The sequence below is a fragment of the Girardinichthys multiradiatus genome, chromosome 17 (assembly GCF_021462225.1).
Source record: "Girardinichthys multiradiatus isolate DD_20200921_A chromosome 17, DD_fGirMul_XY1, whole genome shotgun sequence".
NCBI lineage: Eukaryota > Metazoa > Chordata > Actinopteri > Cyprinodontiformes > Goodeidae > Girardinichthys > Girardinichthys multiradiatus.
The window spans coordinates 16,374,454-16,398,255 of NC_061809.1; the positions used below are offsets into that span (position 1 = coordinate 16,374,454).

Below are 23,802 nucleotides of genomic sequence, written 5' to 3' on the forward strand. Positions count from 1 at the left end.
TCCAAAAACCCTTTTTATTAGAACAATGCAGCAGATATAAAGGTCTATTGCAAATGAAGCATTCCCACCAGAATGGAATATGTGCTTCAACAGACAATATGCTCTCTGCAAGAGAAATAAATTAATATAAGATAGACAAAACAAACAGAAAACAAGAGCGGGAAACAATGAAACAAAGCAAGACATCTCTCTTCTTTCAGGAAAATTTTAAATGCAAAGAAAATAAAGTATATCATTCTACTTGCTGATTAAGATCTTGCAAACCTAAATCTCAAACAATCATTGAAACAGTTCAGGAAAAAAAACAGAATAGATGCAAATAATGCAGATGTAAGAATTTGGTATTACCTGAAAACTTGAATTCAAAAAGTTCACCTTTTATCAATCACCAAGTTTAGTTTTAGCGTCCAAGACTAACCACGAGCCCTTAAAGAAGGAACCTTTTAAAGGATAATGTCCAATTGAACATAATTGTTTTTAAGTGACTACCTTTAATCGCCATGTGTTTAATAGGATTTAATAAAGAAAAGAAATAAAGTTAAATAAAGCCTGCATTATAGCCATAATAGCAGTGGATAAATAAAACGCAAACAAAATCAAAATGAAAAAACATTTTCAAGAGAAAATTATCCTCATTATTTTTGCCAAAAGCAGGACAGGATGAGGATTAAAATAAACTGCATCTGTATTTAAGAAGACTGCAGTCTGACCACAATAAAAAAAAAAAAAAATAGATATGATCAAGGAATTACTTATAAAAATACATTGGCTAGGCTTTTTTTAATAAATCATTTAGAGGGCAATATAGAAAAAATAAATTTATATGAGTGAAACAGAAATAAGATTTAGTTTTATATAGACAAGTCAACAGTATAAGGACGAATTAAAGCCGCTACATATAAAGATATTTTTTGTTGTTCTGCTTGTAATTCTGATTGAAGATTTTGGATCAGTACTCAAGGCTCAGACAGAAGTTCAGCTGCCTTCTTGTCTATGAGATGTGACCCCTAAACAACCACCACAAAATATTAACAGTTGATATTTTGCCCATTTTCCTGCAAATCTCCACCACTTACAAACTAAAGCTGCAAGAAAGAAATCCCACCATCGCTGCCTGAACACCGCTCCGCTCCTCCATTTTAATTAAAACATATTTTATAGCATGTTTTTTATATTTTCTAAATAAATTTCATACAAATCTATAACCCAATGTTTACAAATCTTATTTACATTTTTTTTAATTAAAGAGACTATGAACTTCTTGTCCCATCCATCTTCACGTACAAGGCTTAACAACAAAGGAAGAACTCTGAAGGCGTTTTCCACTCAATTGTTTTCATTTTTTTCTCATCAGAAAGTGACTCAGAAAACAGCATTCACCAATAGATTAAAAAAAACACCACCCAAAATGTTTGTGAAACTGGTTCATTAATCCAAGAATTACATAACCAATGCAAACACAAAGAGGTTTTGAACCTCCTGTCACCTCCCAAACCAAAGAAAAGAGTCTCTGAACCAGCCTAATAGAACAGGCTGCTTTAGAAGAAGTGTCTGAACCATAGAAACACAGCCAGAAGTGTTTTGTGTGGATAAACTGAGACAAAATGAGAGCAGGCCCTTTTGTCTATCAGATTAATAGCGCCCCCTGGAGGTAATTCTACCCACAGTAGGGCAAGCCACTGTGGTCTTCGGCTACAGCGGTGAGATCTGTCCACGGTTCTGTCTGAAGAGTGAGTGGGGTTCTGTGCATATTATTTGAGCCAGTGTCGTCTCATACGACGTGAATGAATGAGTCAGAGTGGGTTTGTGTCTGTGTTAAAGAGTCCCATCCTCAGTGCATCCGCCTCCTGCTGTGTAACGAAACTCCTGCAAGTTAGAGACGCCGTGAAAATGGACAAAAGCCCCGGCGACCACCAGGATGTGGAACAGCTGGTGGGAGTGGAACTGTGACACAAAGAGAGAGAGAGAGAGACACAGCAGTGATAAACAAAACTTGTGTCTGATAAAGTAGGGAAACATACAGAGATTCTAACTGTAACAAAATAAAATACATGTTTGTTAGACACTCACCCAGATGTCACACTTGCCAGGGAAGAACCTCTCTGGGATGCGAGCAGCATACAAACAGGCGCCGGTGATGTAGAGCGTCGCCATGAGCAGCAGCCAGCCCATCTGACCCATGGTGGTGGCTTTGATCAGACCCTCGCTGATAACAAAGTGAAGGGTGGGAACCACGCCGCTCAGACCCAAACCCACAAACACTCCTAAGCAAGGAAAAGAAAAATTAAAAATAAGATTAGAATCTGTTATTTATTCATTTATGTTTAATAAAATAAATATGCCAGTGGATGTGAACCGCATCAATTAAATATATCCTCAATTATTAGTCATTGATTTGCCCAGTATTTAAGTCCATCCATCTTTCCATTAACTCTGACAGTTTCACTGTGGCTGCTGAGGAGAAGCATCCCCACAGCATAATGTTGCCACCACTGTGGGGATCAGGTTTTCAGGGAGGTGAGCAGTATTAGTTTTCAATTCTGGTTTCTTCTAAGCAGAGCAGCTTCTTCCACCTTTGCTGTGTTGGTTTTCAGGCTGCTGTTTGTTCACTGAATGTTATCGAACAATCCTCTCCGACCTTCACTGGCCAGCTGGATTCATACCGCGTGTATATAACTATCCCCCAGCATGATGCAGCCACTACCAATGCAGAAGTCTAATTAGTTGACTTCTTCACTTGACTTATCTCAGACGGTTTCTGCATAAAAAGGGGGTAAATCCAAATGCAAACCATACTTTTCTGATTTTAATTTGTGAATGTTGAGAACCATGTATCATTTTCCTTCTATTTCACTGTTATGCACTGCCCCTGTGTTGTGCTGTCACAAAAATCCCCAAACTTGGAAGTTTGTGGTGGTAAAATAAAGTTTGAAAACTTTTAAGTGGAGTGCATACTTTTAACAGAACTGTAAAGCTAACTGGAGAACAAAGCTATTCCCACAACCATTGATGATTATGGGGTTGCATGTCAAGTTAAAACACTAAAAGTGATGGCAGACATTACCCTAATAATTTATTTTCGTAACGAGTGCCACCCACCACTTTCATGCTCACTTTCTGAAGGTTTTCATAACACTAGTGGCATTTATTCATTAGTAGCTGAACAGGATGAAGGGCAGATAGAGAAGGGAAAGACATGGAACAAATGACCCAAGGCCGGGAATCAAACCCTTTGCATATGGCGTGCCTGCTCTACCACTGATGCCCGTGGCGCCCCACATTATCTCGATAGTAAAATCCATCAACAAACTCATCAAGACCTGTTCAGGGTGTACCCGCCTCGGACCCAATGACTGCTGGAGCTAGGCACCACCCCCTCCCTTGCTATCCTGCATGGATAATTGGGTGCGGACGGATGGATGGGTAAACATAAACTTTCAACTGGAACAGTTTTGTTTTTTTTACGTATAATGGCCAGAAAGTGAGCAGCCTTAAAACACTTCCCAAATGGCAAGTCATATAAACTCAATGGCAGAACTACAGAGTAAACTGTAAATACTAGCTAATGCAAACCTTTCAGGAGCAAAAGTACATTTTGAAGAGTCAAACATCAATGTGTAAATACCGTTTCGATTCTGAAGTTCAGCTTACCTGCTCTGACTCCTCTGTACTGTGGAGTGGCAAAAAAGTCACACTGTGAAACTATGATAGCAGCCAGACCCAGTACACACACAACTATCAGGTAGATGAAGCAGGGCTGAGGGGAGCAGTAGAAAGAGTAGTACAGCCAAGGGACGAAGGAGCCCATGATCAGGAAGGCAATCCCACTGTAGTCCAATCTAAACATGATACATAAGTCAGATATTAGAGTCTTCTCCTTCATTTATTCACCACTACAAAACCTTAAGCAGTTGTGTCTCTTACTTGGAAAAGATTTTGGACACGCCCTCCGAGTGACAGTAGACTGTGTGGAAGAGCCAGGAGAAGGAGAGGCAGAGGATGGCTCCAAGAAAAAACATCCCAATTACTACTTTCTCTTGGACAGGAGCCACAAAAGACATGTTTGGTCTGAACATGTACATGAGACCGAGGCAGAGGAAGAACAAACAGCCTGCAAAAAAAAAGGAGAAATGAACAATTAATTTGATGCAGGTGTGTTGGACCGAGGACAGTTGCAGGACACAATGTACATTATCTATCACACCACTAGGTGGGAGAAGAGAGCTCCAAAAAATGTTTTGCAATGTCAGCATAAAACAAACAAGCTCAGTCTCTGAGTTGGTTTATTAAATGTTGAACCAACTCTAAGTCCTTAGCATATCATCACACATGATTTCAACACTTCTTATGCAAGGTACCGAGACTGCTTCTTTTATAACAAGAATTCTGTTAGCCAACCGATTACAGACCAGTCTGACTAAATGGGAAGATTAAAGGAAAAAAAGAGAAGAAATGTCTATTTCAGTCCCAATGGTGCTTTGTGCTTTAAGAGCATTGTCCTTTAATGCTTTCTGTTGAAGATAAGGTTCATGCTAGGATCACAGATTGTGCTTAGGCTTAGAGTTTGACCTGCATACCTAGCAGATGTGTCCAAATGTTCCCCGTCTCCGTGTGGATTCTAAAGATGCTCTTAAAGCAGGCGCGAAATGAAGGCATTGGTGGTCTGTGGCCATGAAGCAGGAAGTCATTGTCTTTCAGCCAATCAGGGAGCACATCGTGAGGGATAACACGCCACCGACCCTCCCACACCTGTTTGGTAAACAAAACATAAAATACCTCAGTCAAGTTTGACCTAAGACCCCAAGGGTTGGCACAATGTACAGATAAAATTGATTTTAATAAAGCATTTAGATTTAACTTCATGAGAAGCAGCTAATTGTTTAATAAATGGTAGAAGCTGATGTGAAACCAACTAATACCATAACTATGATGAAAGATTTTAAGAAAAACATACATAATTTGCAGATCTCATCAGGTTTGTACATTTTCTATTTTGGCCCAAGTTCAAACTCTGTTACAGCAGGTTTTTACAACTTGGAAAACCAGACTGAAGTTTACTTTAGGGCACAAGGCTATCGTATATTTTATGGCTTTATTAGTCTCCTTTACTGTGTGGCTTTAATGAGTGTCTCAGTAAAATAAACTCTTGGGTGGAGTTCATTGAGAAATACAAGTAAAAGTACAATCCCTCTAAACATCTGAACAGCAACATCAGGTAGCAGGATTGAGAGAGAAATGATGTGTTAAAAGTATTTTTACCTTGTGTACAAACTCTTCCATCCTTCCCATGGCGTGGTGGGCTTGCAGCAACGGAGTCATTCCCATGAAGCCTTCGTCGTTGCTTCTCTCATCCTCGCTCTGATCCTTCTCCTCTTCTTCTCTTCCTCTGTCATCCTCTTCATTTATCCTTTTCTCTTCATGGTGCTCTGGGACAGACTGAGAGATGGCAAACAAACAATGTTACAACCCTGGATTTAGGCTGAAACCTTCAGAGCTGAAATATACAAACATTTTCTTCCTAGGAGTTCATCGCTGGCTTAGAAACAAGCAATTTGGACCGTACCTTTGCACCAACATCAAAGCTTTGATTTTGAAATATAAACATGAACCTTTTTGTAATTATTCAGGAAAACAGGAAAGATTGAAAACTTTTTTTTAAAGAGTATGTGAGAGCCATATTTTGAAATGCTAACATAATCCCTTTGTTATCACTGGTGAATTACAGTTTAGATGCCTGGTTTAGGTCGGTTAGCAATGCGAAACCTAGTTTTTCGTTTATTTAATGTATGGAAGATGAAAATCTTGTTTAATACAGTATGTCCGACGTTTATTTAGAGGGTACATTTTATTTGGAAAGTCAAAATTATTAACCCTGTTAACAGCTGGTTGAGACTAAACTAGTATTTAAAACCTACTCTAATAAGGTATTTAAGACTGAGGCTCTTTTTTATGAACTATCTTTTAGTTTTTCGGGGTTGGTAACATGGTGTTTGGGTGAGATCTGCTCGCCAGAAGCTGCTGTAAATCATATGAGATTACTTTCAAAAAATATCCAGACAGAGGCACAGTTAATGCATATGTTCTTGGCCACCTCTCAGAATATTTATGTTTACCACATTAATCCCACTCACAGAGCAACACATGTGACTCAACCATTCACCCTCCAACCGGCCACAAGGGTGAAGGCTTTGGAGTCAAATTTCGCTCTGTATGAAAGTGTCTGCAGGACCGGCCAAAGAGATGAACCATCCCTCTTGGAAGCGCCCAGGTTAGCTGCTCATCTAACACACCCAGTTATTTATTCCCTGCATCGGCATTGTAGTCAGAAAGCCTTTCCAATTTTCTCAGAAATGATTTCAAAGTAATAACTCCTGAAACAACCAGAACTTCTACGAAAGCCCAATGGTGTGTTTTATACAGACTTATTTGCATAGAACAGTTGCATACCAGTTTCTGGCTTCACAAAAGAAAGTAGTTCTGTTATCACTTCTTGGAAAAAGAGAATAAAATAATTCCCAGTCCTATGTGTAATTTGCTTGCATGCAAATGCATTTTTATGGTTTAATATACCAGAGCTAGTTTTGTAAAAATCCCAGTTTGCATTGAGTCAAGTTCACTGGTTATATACATCACAAAATTACCTTGATGGCCAAACGACAACACTTTTTAACTGGCAAAAGACACCAAAGTTTTACTTTTAAACTCATGGTTTGATACCATTTACTCTGACAAGGTCCACAGGGCCTTTAGAGAACAAAGAGCAAGAAAGAAGCTCACAGCATTGCCGATCCTCCACTGTGCTTAGCGGTGAGCGCTTGTTTTTTTCCCAACCCCAGACCTATTCTGTTGGTTACTGAGAAGTTCAAGGTTGACCAAAGCACACCGTTCCAGTTAAAGTCTCAGCAGAGTTTAGTCATCTTTCCATGCGTACATCGGTGATGGTGTGATAAAAAAGGGGTTTTTCTAATATGCCTCCCAAACAACAGCTGTGTATGTACATCTAATGGTTACTAAGGAGAGCTGGTGACCCAAAGATGTCACTCCTTGTTGCTGTTAACCCAAGTTAACATTTAAAGGCCAAGACTGAGTTTTTTTAACAAATCATAAAATGCCAGTAAAAAAACTGCAGTGTTAGCTTAACTTAATGTGCATTTGTTTCCAATAAGACCATAAGAAACATCTGCCAAGTCATTTTTCTATTGAAGAAATGTTATAATGTCTAGGGTGTGTGTACAAAGATGCTCACAGTATGTCTGACAAAGAATTATTCAATGATTTTCTACATCCTCTATTTAAGCAAAAGCAGACAACTGTGTCTTTACTGATAAACAGAGTGGAAGAAATAATGCCTTGAGACCCCTTTCTGCTTAGAATAAATCAGGATGTTTTTCTTTAAAGCCCCAGAAGACCAGACTTCTCCTCTGCCACAAAGAACATATATCCAGCTCCCCTCAGGCTCATTAACTCTATGTTGTTCTTTCTGGTCAATTTCACCTGATTAATGACCAGTTTGATGCAAAAACGCTTGAATAAACGTGCATTATGAGGTACCCACTGCTTAGCGGAGTTCAATAGTGAATCAGCAGGAGGAGTACGGGATGCAAGCGAAGAACAAAACATTTTAGGAAAAACATCATGAAGCTTTAGTCTGAGGGTAAAACCAGTGATCACACAGCTGAGGGCAGGATCTAGGAAGCAGCAGCAAGCCAACAGGACCACAGCTGAAACTCTGGACAGTATAACCGTGCCAAAGAGGAAAGAGCTCACCCCTGCACACATTAACCTCTGAGCAGGGAGGAGAGGTTTAACATGTGACTCACACATGTTCACTGCTCTCTTGGGATTTTAGAAAAGACACCATGACCCCCAGAAACAGCATGTTCTAAAGACAAACATAAGGACATGGTGCTTCCTGTTCTGACAGGGTGGAGGCCGTGAAAAACCTACGTGAGCACAGAAACAAAGACGCATGACTTTTCTTTAACACTTTAAAGTCAGAGTGCTTAAATCAGCCACTTTAAAGTGTTTAAAGTGTTTGGGGGTGGTTCAGACACCTGCCTTCTGTGACCGGGACAGGAGGCTTCTAATGCTTTCTCAGGTTTCCGTGTTGTGTTACAGCAGGTAAAAAGGTTGAACCCTAACACACGCAGACACACTGGCAGACACAATCGACGCACAGTAAAAAAAAAACCCGATTGAGTTTCAGCTCAACGGCTCTCTGCCGACTGCCTTTCATGCTGAACAATAGAACGGCAGCTTTGACTGTGTCCACGCACGGTGTCTAAAAAGGAACATGAGCGTTGCCTCAGAGGGAGTGTGTCTAGTAGTTTGTTTACCCCGCTCAATAGTCTGCCTTCATGGGACGATATCACACAGATTTCTCATAATGCGTTTGCTCTCTTTCCAGTTAGGCAAGCTGTTTATAGCCAGAACAGATTTCTTTTTAAAATAATAAATCCAGGACACATTAAATAACCACACATCACTTTAGACTTAAGAAGGACCCAACTTTGAATATCTCAATCATAATGCAGCCCTAGTTACTACAGCACAGTGTGATTCATCACACAGCCTGCAGAGCCTTGAAAGTAGTGTAGTTTTCAATAAGTGGAGGTGGTAGATGTTGAAAACCTTGGACAAAGAGACTCATGACCAAAGCATGCAAAATCAAATCCCAAGAAGCTGCTTGTAAAACTGACTGTACAATAATCCATTATCTTTCAGCAACTACACCACTCTGAAGAAAAATATCTACAGTCAGTTTCCTTCCTTTTTCCAAACATTTTTAAATTGCATCACTAGGAAATGTCTACAAAAACAAATCACTTACAATTTAACCCCCCCCCCCCCTTCATGTCTTCTGCACTTTTTTGTGGACGCCTGTCCATAAGGTACGCGTGAAATTAAAGTTTATGCTTTGCTCTAGAGAAATCATGAAGCAGTTATCTGGACTCTGCTGTAACTCTGTAAGCTAAACATCAAAATGCTGAAATATTATTCCCAACTATGGGATTAACAGTAATTAAAAGGAGGCTCCAAACTTCTCTAAATCTGCTTTAAAAGTCAATTCAAAATAATTATTTCCAAAATTGCTCTTAAGATGTTTTATGAGTTTTAAACATCACCGCCTGTGTTTTTTAAAGACCTAATATGCTTATCCCCGGCTGCTCTGCGAATACATTTTTTTGTTTTTTTCTTCTAGTGAGAAAAGGTCAAACAGGTGAGCTTCCTGCTCTAACCTCCTTAATGACTCCTCTTACATTATTAACGTTAGGTTGTGGGTTTTAGCATCGGCTTACAGTGTGACCTAGTAAACCCACACCATGCCACATGCCTCTGAACAGAACCCCAAAGCCTCCGACAGCATGCATGCCTGTGTGTGTCCACTACTTACCCCATAGTGTGAGGGGCACTCTGCGGTGCTGAGGTGACTTGTTGAAGAGCCTGAGGTGGTGGGTGTGTCTTCTTTCTCCCGTGGACTCATGGGACTTGCAAGTGAGGAGTTTGTGGCGTTTTCTAGGAGGTTAGAGGTTCTGTGTCGCAGCACAAAGGCCGGGCCCTCGGCCCTCCTCGTCTCTCCTTCGTCCAGCTTGAACGGCTGGACAGTCTTCTACAGTAGAAAAAAAAAAAAAAGGATCTCAGCTGAAGCTGGACAGACTGGGGGCGGCAAACACCAATTCTGGCCAAATCTGAAATAATTAAAACAATTTGAGGTGGATGGAGATCATGTGAGAATATCAATTTTTACGCCTTGCCACAGATTTGACGGTTCTAATACATGAATAAACTTTTGCCTAAACAATTCAGTTGTAGCTCTGCCTACATGTTTAGGGTTGTTGTCCTGACAAAAGTTCAACCTCCGCCCCAATCTCAACTCTTCTGTTTAAGTTATCTTCCAAAATTCTCACATGCTCCCCTATTCCTGCATCAGAATCAGAATCAGCTTTATTGCCAACTTCGTGCATACAAACAAGGAATTTGCCTCCGGTACACTTTGCTCTTTTGTTCTGTTTTTGCATTACAGAATATACATATTTACAATTTACAATGTACAATATACACATATCTAATAAAAAAGGTGCATTTGCAACATCTGTATGCTGTTGTTCTGTACTCTATTGAATGTTCATCAGAGAAACAGCGTGGGGGAAGAAACTGTCTCTGTGGCGGCTGGTTTTAGTAAACAGTGCTCTGTAGCGGCGGCCTGAAGGTAAAACTATGTGCAGGGTGTGTGGGGTCGGCAGAGATTTTTGCAGCTCTTTTCTTGACCCTTGACCTGTATAAGTCCTGGATGGAGGGAAGGTCAGCTCTGATTATTCTCTCTGCATTCCTGATTATTCGTTGCAGTCTGGACCTGTCCTGTTTTGTGGATGAGCCAAACCACACTGAGATGGATGAAGACAGGACAGATTGAATGATGGCAGTGTAGAAGATGACCAACAGCTCCTGTGGAAGGTTGAACTTCTTGAGTTGCCTCAGGAAGTACAGTCTCTGCTGGGCCTTCTTTCGAACAGTGTCTATGTCTCAGGTCCTCAGAGATGGTGGTTCCTAAGAACCTGAAGTGGTCCACGGCCGATACAGTGTTGTTGAGGATGGTGAGGGGGGTGTATGGGGGTGGTGTTCTCCGAAAGTCCACCACCATTTCCACAGTCTTGAGTGGGTTCAGTTGCATGCTTCCCCTCTGCATGATGCTGCCGCCACCATGTTTTACCACAGGAATCGTGTGTTCAATGGGATGTGTGTGTTTTACAGAAGATGTTTGCTGTCCCCTACATGGCTTTCGTTGACTTTTATTTAGCAGTACTAGAATAAAAGGGGCTAAAAACAAATACATGCAACATTTTTCTGATCTGTACTTATAAAAACGTTTTAAAACTGTGTTTGCCTTACACCTTTCACTGCTCAATAACAAACATTGAAGTTTGTAGTTTGTAGTATGACGAAATGTGAAAAGGTTCAGATGGTCTGAATAGTAAATACCTGGATACCAGTGAAGCCTTTTAACTTGAAGGTGTTTCCAGGTTAAGACTTTATGGGACCAAGCTGGAGAGGAACTGCAGTCCAGATAGAAACTGAAAAAAAAAAAAAAAAAGATGTCAAATAATTTAAGTCAATTATGCCACAACTATATCATTTAGTATCCTGTCTGAATCAATCCATTATGTCAGCCACAGAATCAAGACCCTGAATGCTGCATTTTACAATAGCTGCAGACAAACAGAAGCTGCTATTGCTCTCGTGGTGAGTTGCTTAGTTACGAGAGGCGTCAAGGGCAACAACAAGACATTCACATACAGGAAGTAGTGGTATTAACTAATGACGAATTGCTTTCCTTTTAAAAACAGAGTTAACTGTTAAATAGTCACCAAGTTAAATAAGCAAGTCTGAATGTGAGGGCACGGTACACTTTATACAACTTAGTAAACGTCCTGATGGCAACCGTTGTATAACATTAAAAGCCCTAAACTTGTAAACAGCTCTACAAAAAGTGCATGCTTATCTTTGCATGTTTGACTGCATGTTTGAAACATGAAGACTAAAGCTTTGAAGCTGTGGACATGATAAGAAATGCAGCTGCAGATTCGTCGCGGCATTCTGCTGCTACCTGCCGTATGTTTCCCTCTTGTCCTTCACTGCGCTCCAGTGAAGCTTCATTTTCACTCTCACCCTGCCTCACAACACATACAGCAGAGCTTATAGAGTCAGTGGGGAAACGTAACCCCTACATAAACAAGAGAGTTACTTCCACACATAAAGGAATAGGAGAGAGTAACAAATACTACATAAAATGAACCTTCAGACAGGGATATTATTATATAGGAAGATGATTTGAGATGAGCTGACATATAGGCAGGTTCACATATTGAAATCAGGCATTCCTGCGCTCAGCGATGCCTTATCGATCTTTGCCTGTTCTCAGCCTGTACCCCAACTATTATCAAAAGTAGCTGGGGCGCTTTTCTTTGGTAGCTGCAGCCTCATTTCCTGTCATGATGAAACATTTGCTTTCACAACTACTTTTGAGCTGGAGTTTAGCTCCCAGGAGGATAGACTCATGTGTTCTGATTTCTAAGCGAGAACAAAGTCCTTTTACCAATTTGAAACCCATCCCCGTCCACATTATAAGGCCTGCATGAGGAAAAAAAGTTAAGAAGAGTAAGCACAACTCAACTAACATCGCTAATTTTACTCGGAAATTAGTTGCTCACACACAAAAATATCATCTTTTGTTTAAAAGGTTTGATGTAACGAAAATATATGTTTTTCCTTCTTGGTTGTTTAGTCGGCCGAGGATTAAAAGACTCACAATGAGTAACCAAAAAAACAGAATAGTACAGACTGGTCTCCGAACCCAATTGAGATAAAAAGACTAATTTGATAGAACACAAGAAATGGAAAGAACACAAAGCAACAACTCCTTCACACACCCAAAGCAGGACGGGCCTTCATGCGTCTGAACGGACCCCTAACCCAGCTGACACATTGTGTTTGTCCACAACAGGATGCACAGAGTCATCAAACAGTTTTATGCAAGGTAACTATGATCACATTGGCTCCCAGACGAGCAACCCACATCACGCAAGCTTCACATTTTCACTGGCAATACCCCAGCTTAAGAATTAGTTTCACTTCTACAATTAAGTCTAAGAAAAAACCTGAATTTTCCTGTTTCTCTATGGGAGTTATGATAGCTCAAAAATACCCTGAACCTCACTCAGAGGCCCTCAGTTATACCCAAAGGAAAGCTGTTAAAAAAAACCTTCTGACTGAAACAGGTCCCACTAAAAATCCTCCGATTGAACCTCTGAGCTACAACTAAATCTCCTGTTACCACTGAATACTTTCCATGAGCTCAAGCATTTTAGTTATTAAAATCTACATCAGGCTTGGGCATCAAGGCCAGTCAAAGTCCTTGAATGATTACATCTAAATGAGTCAAACTTCAATAGACAAACTCAAATATTTCATACAATTAATACATTAAATGCATTTGTGATCTACAATAGACAAATCAAAAATATAGTCCCTAGTGAGAGCCATATTACGAAGCTCTATCATAGACATTACTACTAAATGTAACTGTTACATCAGTGATTTTACCCAAAGTTCAATACTGTTACTGGGGCGAGAGTGATTTCAAAATTTTACATTAATGATATTACAGCCATGAAATTTCCAAATAAACATGAATCCTAAGCTTAAAGGATGTCAACGGCTTTGCCAACGGTTTGCTGTTTTTACTACAAAGAAAACGGGGTTAATGAACTAGTCTGCAAAATGTCTTTGACTTTGTTCTTTTAGTCTATTTTTAGTGTATCATCCCAAACCTGATTGTATCCGCTCTGCATGTTGCTGCTTGTTTTCTGTCAACATAACAAATTCAAAGCTTTGCGCTACTATCCAGAGTTAGAAGATACAGGAGTGCCACTTCTTGTTTGGTGGGACCAAGCAGTTTGAAAGCAATCAGGTGAACAGATCACTGTGCTCATGGGCAACTTGCATTTCACCCTAAATGTATTACACCTAAAAATGTAATCTTGATCAATTGGAAATAACATTAACACAAAAACGTGCATACATGCACATTCACAAGTCATATATACCAGCAGAGCAGCTGACACTGCATCTGCAATCTTCTCCATTCAGGGTTCCAGCACCCCACGGGTCCGCTCTACTCAGCACAAACGCTGTTGTGTGGCTGTGCAAAGTAAAATAAAAACTCATCATTGCCCCATTTTGTCTTAACTTATAAAACAGTGAATTGTGGAGTGCAGACCACCCTCCTGTCCACAACTTGCAGGATGATGGCCATAAAAGGCATCCATCATGTTGAACCACAGCAACGGCTTTAAGGTTTGACCCGCACGGACCACTATAGTCTCTAATATTTTCGCATTGGCTCTTGAGTTTTTGGAGCTTCTTCCGGCACTGCCGTGATGTGCGGTGAACGCTGTGGCTACCTTGACAAACACCTTCTTATTTCTCCTCGACACATCAAGCTGCCGCTGATTAACCATGGACTGCAACTGCCATTTACTTACAGTATAAATACTGCTAAACAGAAAGCATCCCGAGTCACAGCAAGCCTTTTGAAAACTGTTTCAGCAAACTATTGCACAATGTAAAAAAAAAAAAAAAGAAAAGAGGAAGCTCAGTGAACAGAAATAGGTCAAATATTTGCTTCGGCATAAAAAAGAGACAAAATATATAAATAATGAGGAACCAGTTTTCCAAACATGTCAGCAGCTTTAGCTCTGCCTGGGGCCTCCGTGAATATGTAGGTGTGCTGTTTTCTTTACTCTCACTCAGTAGGAATGAAATGTAGGACAAAGGTCAAGCTGTGAAACAGCAGTGCTGTAGCGTCAAATATACGCACTGCATGACAGACTGGTCGCGTGTTTTTAAGACGTCAACAGCATCATCTTTACTTGTCCTGTTTTCTAATTACTGGTTAAAATTGTTGCATATTAAATTAAATTTATATGAATATATCAGACAGAATCAGTTTTAGAATTTAAGCTTTACATTTTCAAAGCTTGCACACATTTTACATTTTAAATTCAGCGATATACTAAAAAAATAGCCAAATAATAACCATAAGAGAAGAATGGGTATGATACAACAGAGACTTTAGACGATTCAACCGTATAGGTACCATTATTATTATTATTATTGCATTATTTGCTGGCGGTTAGCTGATTTAGCCGTCTCTTTCAGGGAAAATTGAAGCAATCTGCCAACCGACCTTCAAGTTCTCCACCAGCAGTTTTATCCAACTTCTAACAGGTCAAAACTTTATTTATTAAAAAAAATAAACAGTATTGAACAAAAATTTCGTCCAACATCTTTTATAAACCAGTGATGGTTTAGCCAATAGAAAGATCTGCATCGGTCAACTACTAGGGGGGGCTTCCATCTAAACACAATACATTTCAGTGATCACAGCAAATTGATTTTAAAATTGGGCGTTTCACGTGTACGAAGTTTTTCCAGAACCTGATGTCCTTCTTTGTATTTGCGGCTTTACTTGTGAGTGTGTGAGGCGGTCCAACGGCATGAAATTTCTCCTTCAATGTGTGCTCGCTGCATGAGTCATTTCATCAGACATGGCCTGCTGCCTGCCACCTACTACGTCATCTCTCTCCCTCCGACAGTCACTCACCAAAATGTGCAACACCAGATACATGCGCATGTTTCACTGAATTTCTCTCCCACACAGCCCTTTTCATTTCTTAGGTACATCTCCTTAAAGTAATGACATTACAGATCCCTTTTTTCTTCTAACTTATATGAATGTTTCAGCCAAGATTTGCTTAAAATCCTACCTCAGCATTACGTTATGTTTCTCCCTGACCTGCGGTACAGGTTTCACAAGCCTAACAGATGCCCAGCCTGTTAACGCTGAGTCACAAGCAGGTTTAACAGGTCTAACTACTCAAATTCATCCACACAGGTTTGTAATGATTTCCATCTTCTGGCCTTTCTCACAAACGTCTGACTAGCAAACTAGTCTAAAGCGTGAAGGCCATTTGAAGCCAAAACCCGAACTTACAGAACAACACTGAGTTAGTGAGGTAAATAGGCAGATATATGTCTATTTGAAATTGTTACAGTACACAACCAAGATACTTGCTGTAACTACCCAACAGAAAAAATGCTTTTCCTGGCCAATACCGATGTTTTTCTTTAACGCCTGAATACCAATTTCTTTGCTAAATTATCTTCATTTATACATCATTATATTTCTCCATAACTTTTTTATACAAGATTCTTATTACATTAAAATAAAATGCAGCAATGTACATCCCAGTTGTGGACTGAAAATGCAGGCAGTTCATAAATGGAAGAAAAATATCAATTATTTTTAGAATTTGACCAGCTTATAATTGATTAGAGCCAAACAAGCCAAAATGGGTCGGCTCTGATCTCTAGCTGATTTATTGGTGCATCTCTACCCATTACAGGTTCAAATAGCATAGACACTTTGACCTAAGACAGTGACATGGAGCTACCCTGCTCACTAGTTCATACTTATAAAGATAAATAGATAAAACTTGCAACAACATGTTTTGGACAGTGACCTTTAAACAACACCGATCACCCGAGCCACAGTTCTGTTGCAATGTCAGCCTATTACTCTAAACCCTCACAAAACTCAGTGAGCCAGGCTGTTAGAGATAGCACTGAGTTGTGGGAGTCTCCCTTAGTCAATGCAGGAATCTTTCAGGGTTGGGTAAAATGTTCATCTCGTTATTTCCTAACCGTCTACAGTTTGCTCCACCGTCTTTGGAAAACCTCCATTTAACGTTGATCGGTATGTTTAAATTTACACATTAGCCTCTGCAATGTTTGGCTGCTTCGAGATAAACAAACAAAATTCACCGTTAGCTAATTGGCTGCTCGGTTGCCCCTGTAAAGATGTTTGTGGGTCAGGCCAAACATATGCTTTGCAGACTTTACTGCAGGCTCTGATCCCTGGGCTTTAATGCTGCCTCCCTTTAAATGTATGGCTGCTCTGCAGTGATTTAAACCTGCTGTTTGAAGCCACATGAATGGTTTGACTGTTCAATACGACTGAGACAGGCATTTAAACACAGAACACTCCTACCAAACTATGTTATCACCATGGGTGGGGCTAACATTTCGGGTAAAATAATGCGGTGTGATTACTGAGTTTCGCCTGCCTAGATTCTAGGTGAAAAAAATAACATCCAATATCAACAGCATATGGGCAAAGTGGGTGTCCCCTAGTGTCCTGATACAACAGGGACATTCTGGTCCAGCTGCCAGGAGTCTTATGATTGAGAGCTAAACAAAGAGCGACACTGTTATGTGCTTTAAATACAGAAACGCACTCATTCTCTGCCTTAGTCGACACACAGCGCAGTTATTACCATGAATACACTTCTAATAGGGGGTGGAAAAATGTTTGCAAGATTTATATTAATCAGCCAAAACAAATAACTTAATTAACCTTATGACATCTCATCATTTAGGCTTAATGTTAATGTTTTAGATCATTATCAAAAAGATTAAAAAAGCATTGCTTAACTGCTGTACTTTTAGACACTGATATGTTTTCAATACTGTTTCCCATTTCTTTCAGAGGCTCTTAATTAATCACAATGTTTTTTTAAAGTTGTAACTCCCTTTAATGCCAACTGTCCGTGTTTACAAGCCTCGATGTAATGACACAAAACAAGAAAATGGGATTTTAGAGCAAAATGCAAACACCAGCACGTTTATTTCTTTATGACTGGGATTTTACAAGAGATAAATTGTAATCTTGGTCCCAGGTTGACATAACATGCATCATGAGACAAAGCTGCTTAAATTTATTGCAACAGACAATCTCATGCTGGTCCAACAGCTTTGAAGCCTATTAATATAGATCATTTTCAGAAAAGGAAAATCAGAACTGAAGGCATTTCCAAAAAAAGGGACATACTGATAAACTATTGGTTAAAATAAATAAATATGATTTAAGATTTTAAATGAGATTCCTTCAATCTAAACCTAAAAAAATATTTCTGTAATAAACACTAAGCCCTGGCATAAAACGCACTCAAAGTCAGAATTACTATTCATAGCTAATTATAACAGAGCTCCAAGTCTGCATAAAACCTAACCACTACTGACAGCGTGAGCAGACCACAACAGGGTTGGCCCTGCTGGCCAACAACCAAATCAAGTGGCTTTAAAGCTCTAGGTGGTAATCTAAAAATTGGTCAAATGAAAATAAGTGGTCTCAGAAGATAAAAGAAGGCAACATTAAGCTTTTAAAAATGCACTGTCCTGTTGTGTGAAACGGACTAAATGAACCCCCATTATTACCTGGTAAACATCACCAAATTGTGGATTATCCACATCCCTACGGGGTGGTAAATTTATCTTTAGTCTTTGTGAATGAATTAGCTTAGATTATGTTTTGGAATGTAAAAACCTTTGTCTAATGGGTCGTTACATAAAATGTAACTCATTAAGGATGGATAGAAGTCAGATGCTCCAGATTTACATGAATTCCTACTTCAGGATTGAGTATTCGGTCATAAAAACTAAAATAAAGAAAATCAACCATCTGTCAATGTAAACAAAATTCAAAAATTATTTTTGTCACTCTAATATTCCATGTTAATAATCAGTGAGTATTAAATGTTTTATTATTTATTCAATCTTGACAAATTTTAATAAAAGAAAATGAATGAGTATGTTTAAATGTAGCTTCAAAAGGAATCTCATTCAATCATTTCCCCTTTAAAGGTCTTTTATGGATTAAGATGATTACTGTGCCCATGGATAAAGTATTAGAGACTTGATAAGCTTATTTATCTAGGCTTATGTAAGTGTTGTGTCTGTACATACTTATTTACACAACAGCAGCTTTAATGTAAAGCTTTTTAAAATGAAAGATGGGCTTTTTCACCAAACACACTCAAACAGATATATGCTTTAAGCTGATCTGAGGATTGGTTGGGAAATAAATAAAAGTGGATGACATATGAGGTGTTTAAAAACAATTATAAGCAGCTATTCTCTCTCCGTCTCGTGATCAATCAAGTTCGCAGTGATAGATCTACTATTCTATGAGCTATGTTTAGCTGCTCTCCTAGCTGGCACACTTTCAAACACTGACATTATTATACATTAACTTCACCAGAGAGCTGTACTTGCTCATAAAAAACAGGAGATTTGCTCACTATCAATGTCTTGCATGGTGGGAGTTGGAGCGCATATCAGCTCCAACTCATTGGAGTTGCATTTTTTTGTACAATATTCAGTCCACATTTTTCTGCAGAACCTTGCAAAAATACCGCACACAGATAAGCTATAAATTTGAATTTGTCAATAGAGAACTGCTATAGGTAGATTGCTGGAAGTGTTTCTATACTGCTTAAGTTTGGGTTTAAGTCAACTACCCAGCCCATAAAATATTTTTACAATGATGTCATGCCTGAAGAATACTGACCTAAAATTAGTTGATACACCATATACAGCTGAGTGAAATATCAGATAACTAATAATGGCACCTACTGCTTTATACTGCTATATCAAAGATAAATATTCAAATGTGACAACATTTTCTGATGCATTACAGTAACGGTTCAACACATTAATAAATGGTTGGGCTGTAGCTAAAGCTAAGGTAATATTATCACCATCAGTGAGTTTGCAGCTGCCTTGCTTAATGTCAAAGCTGTCCTTTGAAAAACCGGCTTTATCGATAATGTCTCATAATTGCATAAATAAACTAGTTTTTCCATTCCTGTTAACAACTTAGCCAGAGCTCATTGCATAGTTTTGGTCCAACAAAACAGTGTCTGATCTACCTACAGATAAGTAAATTTTTGTATATGAAACAAATAGTCTGCTATGTAATATGTTCAAGTACCTATATTCCAAAAACCTGTTTATTTGATAGGGAGCGTATGCTTAATTACCTCGCACACGGTCCAGATGTCGTCTAAATAAAAATGTTAAATCACTTATATATGAGGTCATAATGTAACAGCAATGTTTGCTGTAATAACAATGAAAGCAGAATGTCCTTTTGTTTCATGGCAGAATATTCTCTGTGGCAATTTGTGATGGTAAAAATATCATACTCTACAGTAACAAATAAACAAGCAACATAAATGTTTCATGGTGATTTCTGTTTCTTTTAATTAAGCAATTTTTGTGATTTTGGCTCAAGAAAAGATTTACTTCACAAGAAAAAACTTAAATTGGATAATTTTCGAAGATTAAAAGCAAATATTTACTATACTGAAACTAGAGTATTCTCTGACATTATGAAGTCGGACGTTTGCAACAAAAAAGGCCAGGAAGCCTCCGAGATTGAAGTGGTAAATTTATGAAATGAGCATCTGGATAGTTTCCAAGTGTAAGTGGTAGATCCAGGCTCTTTTCCTGTTTCAGAACGCTATCTCCTGGGTGCAGATTCGTCATGAACAGGATCCAAAATGTTTGCCTGAGACAGAAGCTGCATCAAGGCTGAACCAGGGAGAAAAAATTAAGGGCTTTTCAACATCAGAGGACATCCAAGTTTTTTTCTTAGCGGAAATGTATTCCTCTGTGGTCACGTTATTTTTTTCTTCTATCTGCAATGGCTCTAATACTCTGCTGTAATTAAGTACCACAGAATTCAAAATTTTAAATGTAACTATCCTCATTTTTAACCCACGCATATGACCTGCAGCTGTTTTGTGAACTCCTCTATTGGTCTTTTGGATGAAATTGTCTGCTTTGACAAACACCTCTTTGGATAAATATCCTAACATACTTAGTAATGTATTTTTAAATTAAAAAGCAACAAAAAAAACAAAAACAATAAAATGGTAATTTTTATTAGAAAACACAGTGTCATCCAATTTTTTAACTTATCTGAACAAGAAACACACATGTAAATAAAGAATAAAGCTTGTACTGAAAAACTAAAACAGCAGCTACTTGTCAGTCACTCATCAACTTTCTGCCAAGTACAAAAAGTGGAACGATATAATGAAATTCACTAAAATGACACCAAAATGAGGCAATTGAGTCAATAGCCTGAGCTCAGAGTCCCCAGGAATCCACTTAACACTGGAGAACAAGACAAAGAAAAGCCCAACTCCAGCAGGTCTACCTTTCACTAACAGCGCCAACTTTTGCCTATTTAACACAAGACACCAACACATTTGTGTTTTATCTGTCTAACATTACGCTAAAAAAAAATAATTGCCCATCCTATATCTCGAAAAAGCTAAGAAAGAAGACAGCAGACACACTGCAGCCTCTTCGCCAGGCTCTGATAATGGTTTGTTTACACCGAGCTAGCGAGCAGGCTAGTCCGCTATCAAGAGCCGCCACGTCTGAGAAAAGCGAGAAAACTATTTTAGACAAACTGTGCTTGTGTTGACAGCTTTCCCCATCTCACTCCATGTCTTTGAACATGCTAAATAATATGTTCACATGTCTAACAATGTCAAGTAAAGACAAAGAAAAGCTGTGCTTTTCGGCGCCGGCTAGCAGCTTTTAACTCCTGTTGTTTTGACGGACAGAATTAGCTGGATAGCAAAGCTGCTATTCAGGGAGGCGCTAACGTTACATTAAGGAAAGTACAGGGTGATATTTAACAACGTAAAACAGGACAGAAAAACAGCAATGATCATCAACAGTGAAAAATGTGATTGGCAATATTCACCTGCTCCGAATGTCCGAGGGGAAATCAGTGCTCTGGGTGATGTGAAAGAGTTGACAACAGAGAGTTGTAGCTGCCACCCAGCTCCTCTCCAGCCTAAACGGTAACTGAGCGAGCTGCCTCCCAGAGCACACTCACCTAGCGGAGGGAGGCGTTCAGGCCGTGACGTCGCTCGCATGAGCACCATGTATCCAATCGGATGACACTGCGATAAAACTGACCAATCACTGACGACCAGGAACAAGCGATGTTTGTTCCATTGTAGTTTTTTTTTTTTTTACCGAAGCCACTACGCAAAACAAAACAATTACTATAATAGAAAATAACACAAAAGAAGCTTGTGAAATGTTATTTAATGAATGAGGAAAATAGTTGCGTTATTGGAGATTAAAAGGGGATGCTAGAGGCATAGGTCAGGATTTTTTTATGCGTGGATCTATTAAGTGTTTAAGCAACTAAAATCCTACCAGCAGTATAATATAAATCTAATGTAACTTGCTATTTTTCAGGTATACTTTACAATATGACCACTCTAAAACTATCTGTTGTTCCAGTTGCTTTGACAGTTTGGCTGTAAATATCACACATATGTTCCTGGGTGCACTGAGTCAAAATTAATTTAACCATGACATCAGACATCAGATGATCAGATGACTCAATCATCTGATGTCTGCTACCTCTGCTCTGCTGCTTTACGAAGTGCTTGCATACATGTGTGCTTCATGCCAGAACACACATAACTCCACGCCCAAATACAGACCGATTACAGCCGGCAGTCACTGCATGATTGTGCAAAAGAGAATAAGTTATTGAGATGCAAACCTCTGGCAGCTGTGTATTGCTAAACTTCGTTCAGCTCTACCAAGTTTCATTTAGATTGTTAATCTGCACACTAGTTTCACCTTTAAAAAGGCTTATCGAGTTTTCTTGCAAATAGTTAATTGTTCTCAAATGAGACTCTTTGGGTTCAGAGAATACAAATTTAAAAGATATTGCTTTCAATCCTGTTGTTATGCATATGATGGTTTCAGCTGTACAGGTCCTTCTCAAAAAATTAGCATATTGTGATAAAGTTCATTATTTTCTATAATGTAATGATGAAAATTTAACATTAATATATTTTAGATTCATTGCACACTAACTGAAATATTTCAGGTCTTTTATTGTCTTAATACGGATGATGTTGGCATACAGCTCATGAAAACCCAAAATTCCTATCTCACACAATTAGCATATTTCATCCGACCAATAAAAGAAAAGTGTTTTTAATACAAAAAACGTCAACCTTCAAATAATCATGTACAGTTATGCACTCAATACTTGGTCGGGAATCCTTTTGCAGAAATGACTGCTTCAATGCGGCGTGGCATGGAGGCAATCAGCCTGTGGCACTGCTGAGGTCTTATGGAGGCCCAGGATGCTTCGATAGCGGCCTTTAGCTCATCCAGAGTGTTGGGTCTTGACTCTCTCAACGTTCTCTTCACAATATCCCACAGATTCTCTATGGGGTTCAGGTCAGGAGAGTTGGCAAGCCAATTGAGCACAGTGATACCATGGTCAGTAAACCATTTACCAGTGGTTTTGGCACTGTGAGCAGGTGCCAGGTCGTGCTGAAAAATGAAATCTTCATCTCCATAAAGCTTTTCAGCAGATGGAATCATGAAGTGCTCCAAAATCTCCTGATAGCTAGCTGCATTGACCCTGCCCTTGATAAAACACAGTGGACCAACACCAGCAGCTGACACAGCACCCCAGACCATCATTGACTGTGGGTACTTGACACTGGACTTCTGGCATTTTGGCATTTCCTTCTCCCCAGTCTTCCTCCATACTCTGGCACCTTGATTTCCGAATGACATGCAGAATTTGCTTTCATCCGAAAAAAGTACTTTGGACCACTGAGCAACAGTCCAGTGCTGCTTCTCTGCAGCCCAGGTCAGGCGCTTCTGCCGCTGTTTCTGGTTCAAAAGTGGCTTGACTTGGGGAATGCGGCACCTGTAGCCCATTTCCTGCACACGCCTGTGCACGGTGGCTCTGGATGTTTCTACTCCAGACTCAGTCCACTGCTTCCGCAGGTCCCCCAAGGTCTGGAATCGGCCCTTCTCCACAATCTTCCTCAGGGTCCGGTCACCTCTTCTCGTTGTGCAGCGTTTTCTGCCACACCTTTTCCTTCCCACAGACTTCCCACTGAGGTGCCTTGATACAGCACTCTGGGAACAGCCTATTCGTTCAGAAATGTCTTTCTGTGTCTTACCCTCTTGCTTGAGGGTGTCAATAGTGGCCTTCTGGACAGCAGTCAGGTCGGCAGTCTTACCCATGATTGGGGTTTTGAGTGATGAACCAGGCTGGGAGTTTTAAAGGCCTCAGGAATCTTTTGCAGGTGTTTAGAGTTAACTCGTTGATTCAGATGATTAGGTTCATAGCTCGTTTAGAGACCCTTTTAATGATATGCTAATTTTGTGAGATAGGAATTTTGGGTTTTCATGAGCTGTATGCCAAAATCATCCGTATTAAGACAATAAAAGACCTGAAATATTTCAGTTAGTGTGCAATGAATCCATAATATATGAATGTTAAATTTTCATCATGACATTATGGAAAATAATTAACTTTATCACAATATG

General features: G+C 39.4%; 1 protein-coding gene across 1 annotated transcript; it reads right to left on the minus strand.

The window, feature by feature from the left end:
• Positions 1 to 21,312, minus strand: adipor2 (adiponectin receptor 2). Its single transcript, XM_047390326.1, has 9 exons — positions 21,182 to 21,312; positions 10,981 to 11,072; positions 9,395 to 9,610; positions 5,260 to 5,436; positions 4,578 to 4,749; positions 3,925 to 4,111; positions 3,652 to 3,839; positions 2,071 to 2,264; positions 1 to 1,944 (listed from the first exon to the last, which is right to left on the minus strand). The coding sequence occupies exons 3-9, from the start codon at positions 9,482 to 9,484 to the stop codon at positions 1,816 to 1,818; spliced, it is 1,137 nt and encodes a 378-aa protein (XP_047246282.1). The 5' UTR covers positions 9,485 to 9,610; positions 10,981 to 11,072; positions 21,182 to 21,312; the 3' UTR covers positions 1 to 1,815.
• Positions 21,313 to 23,802: the final 2,490 nt, after the last annotated feature.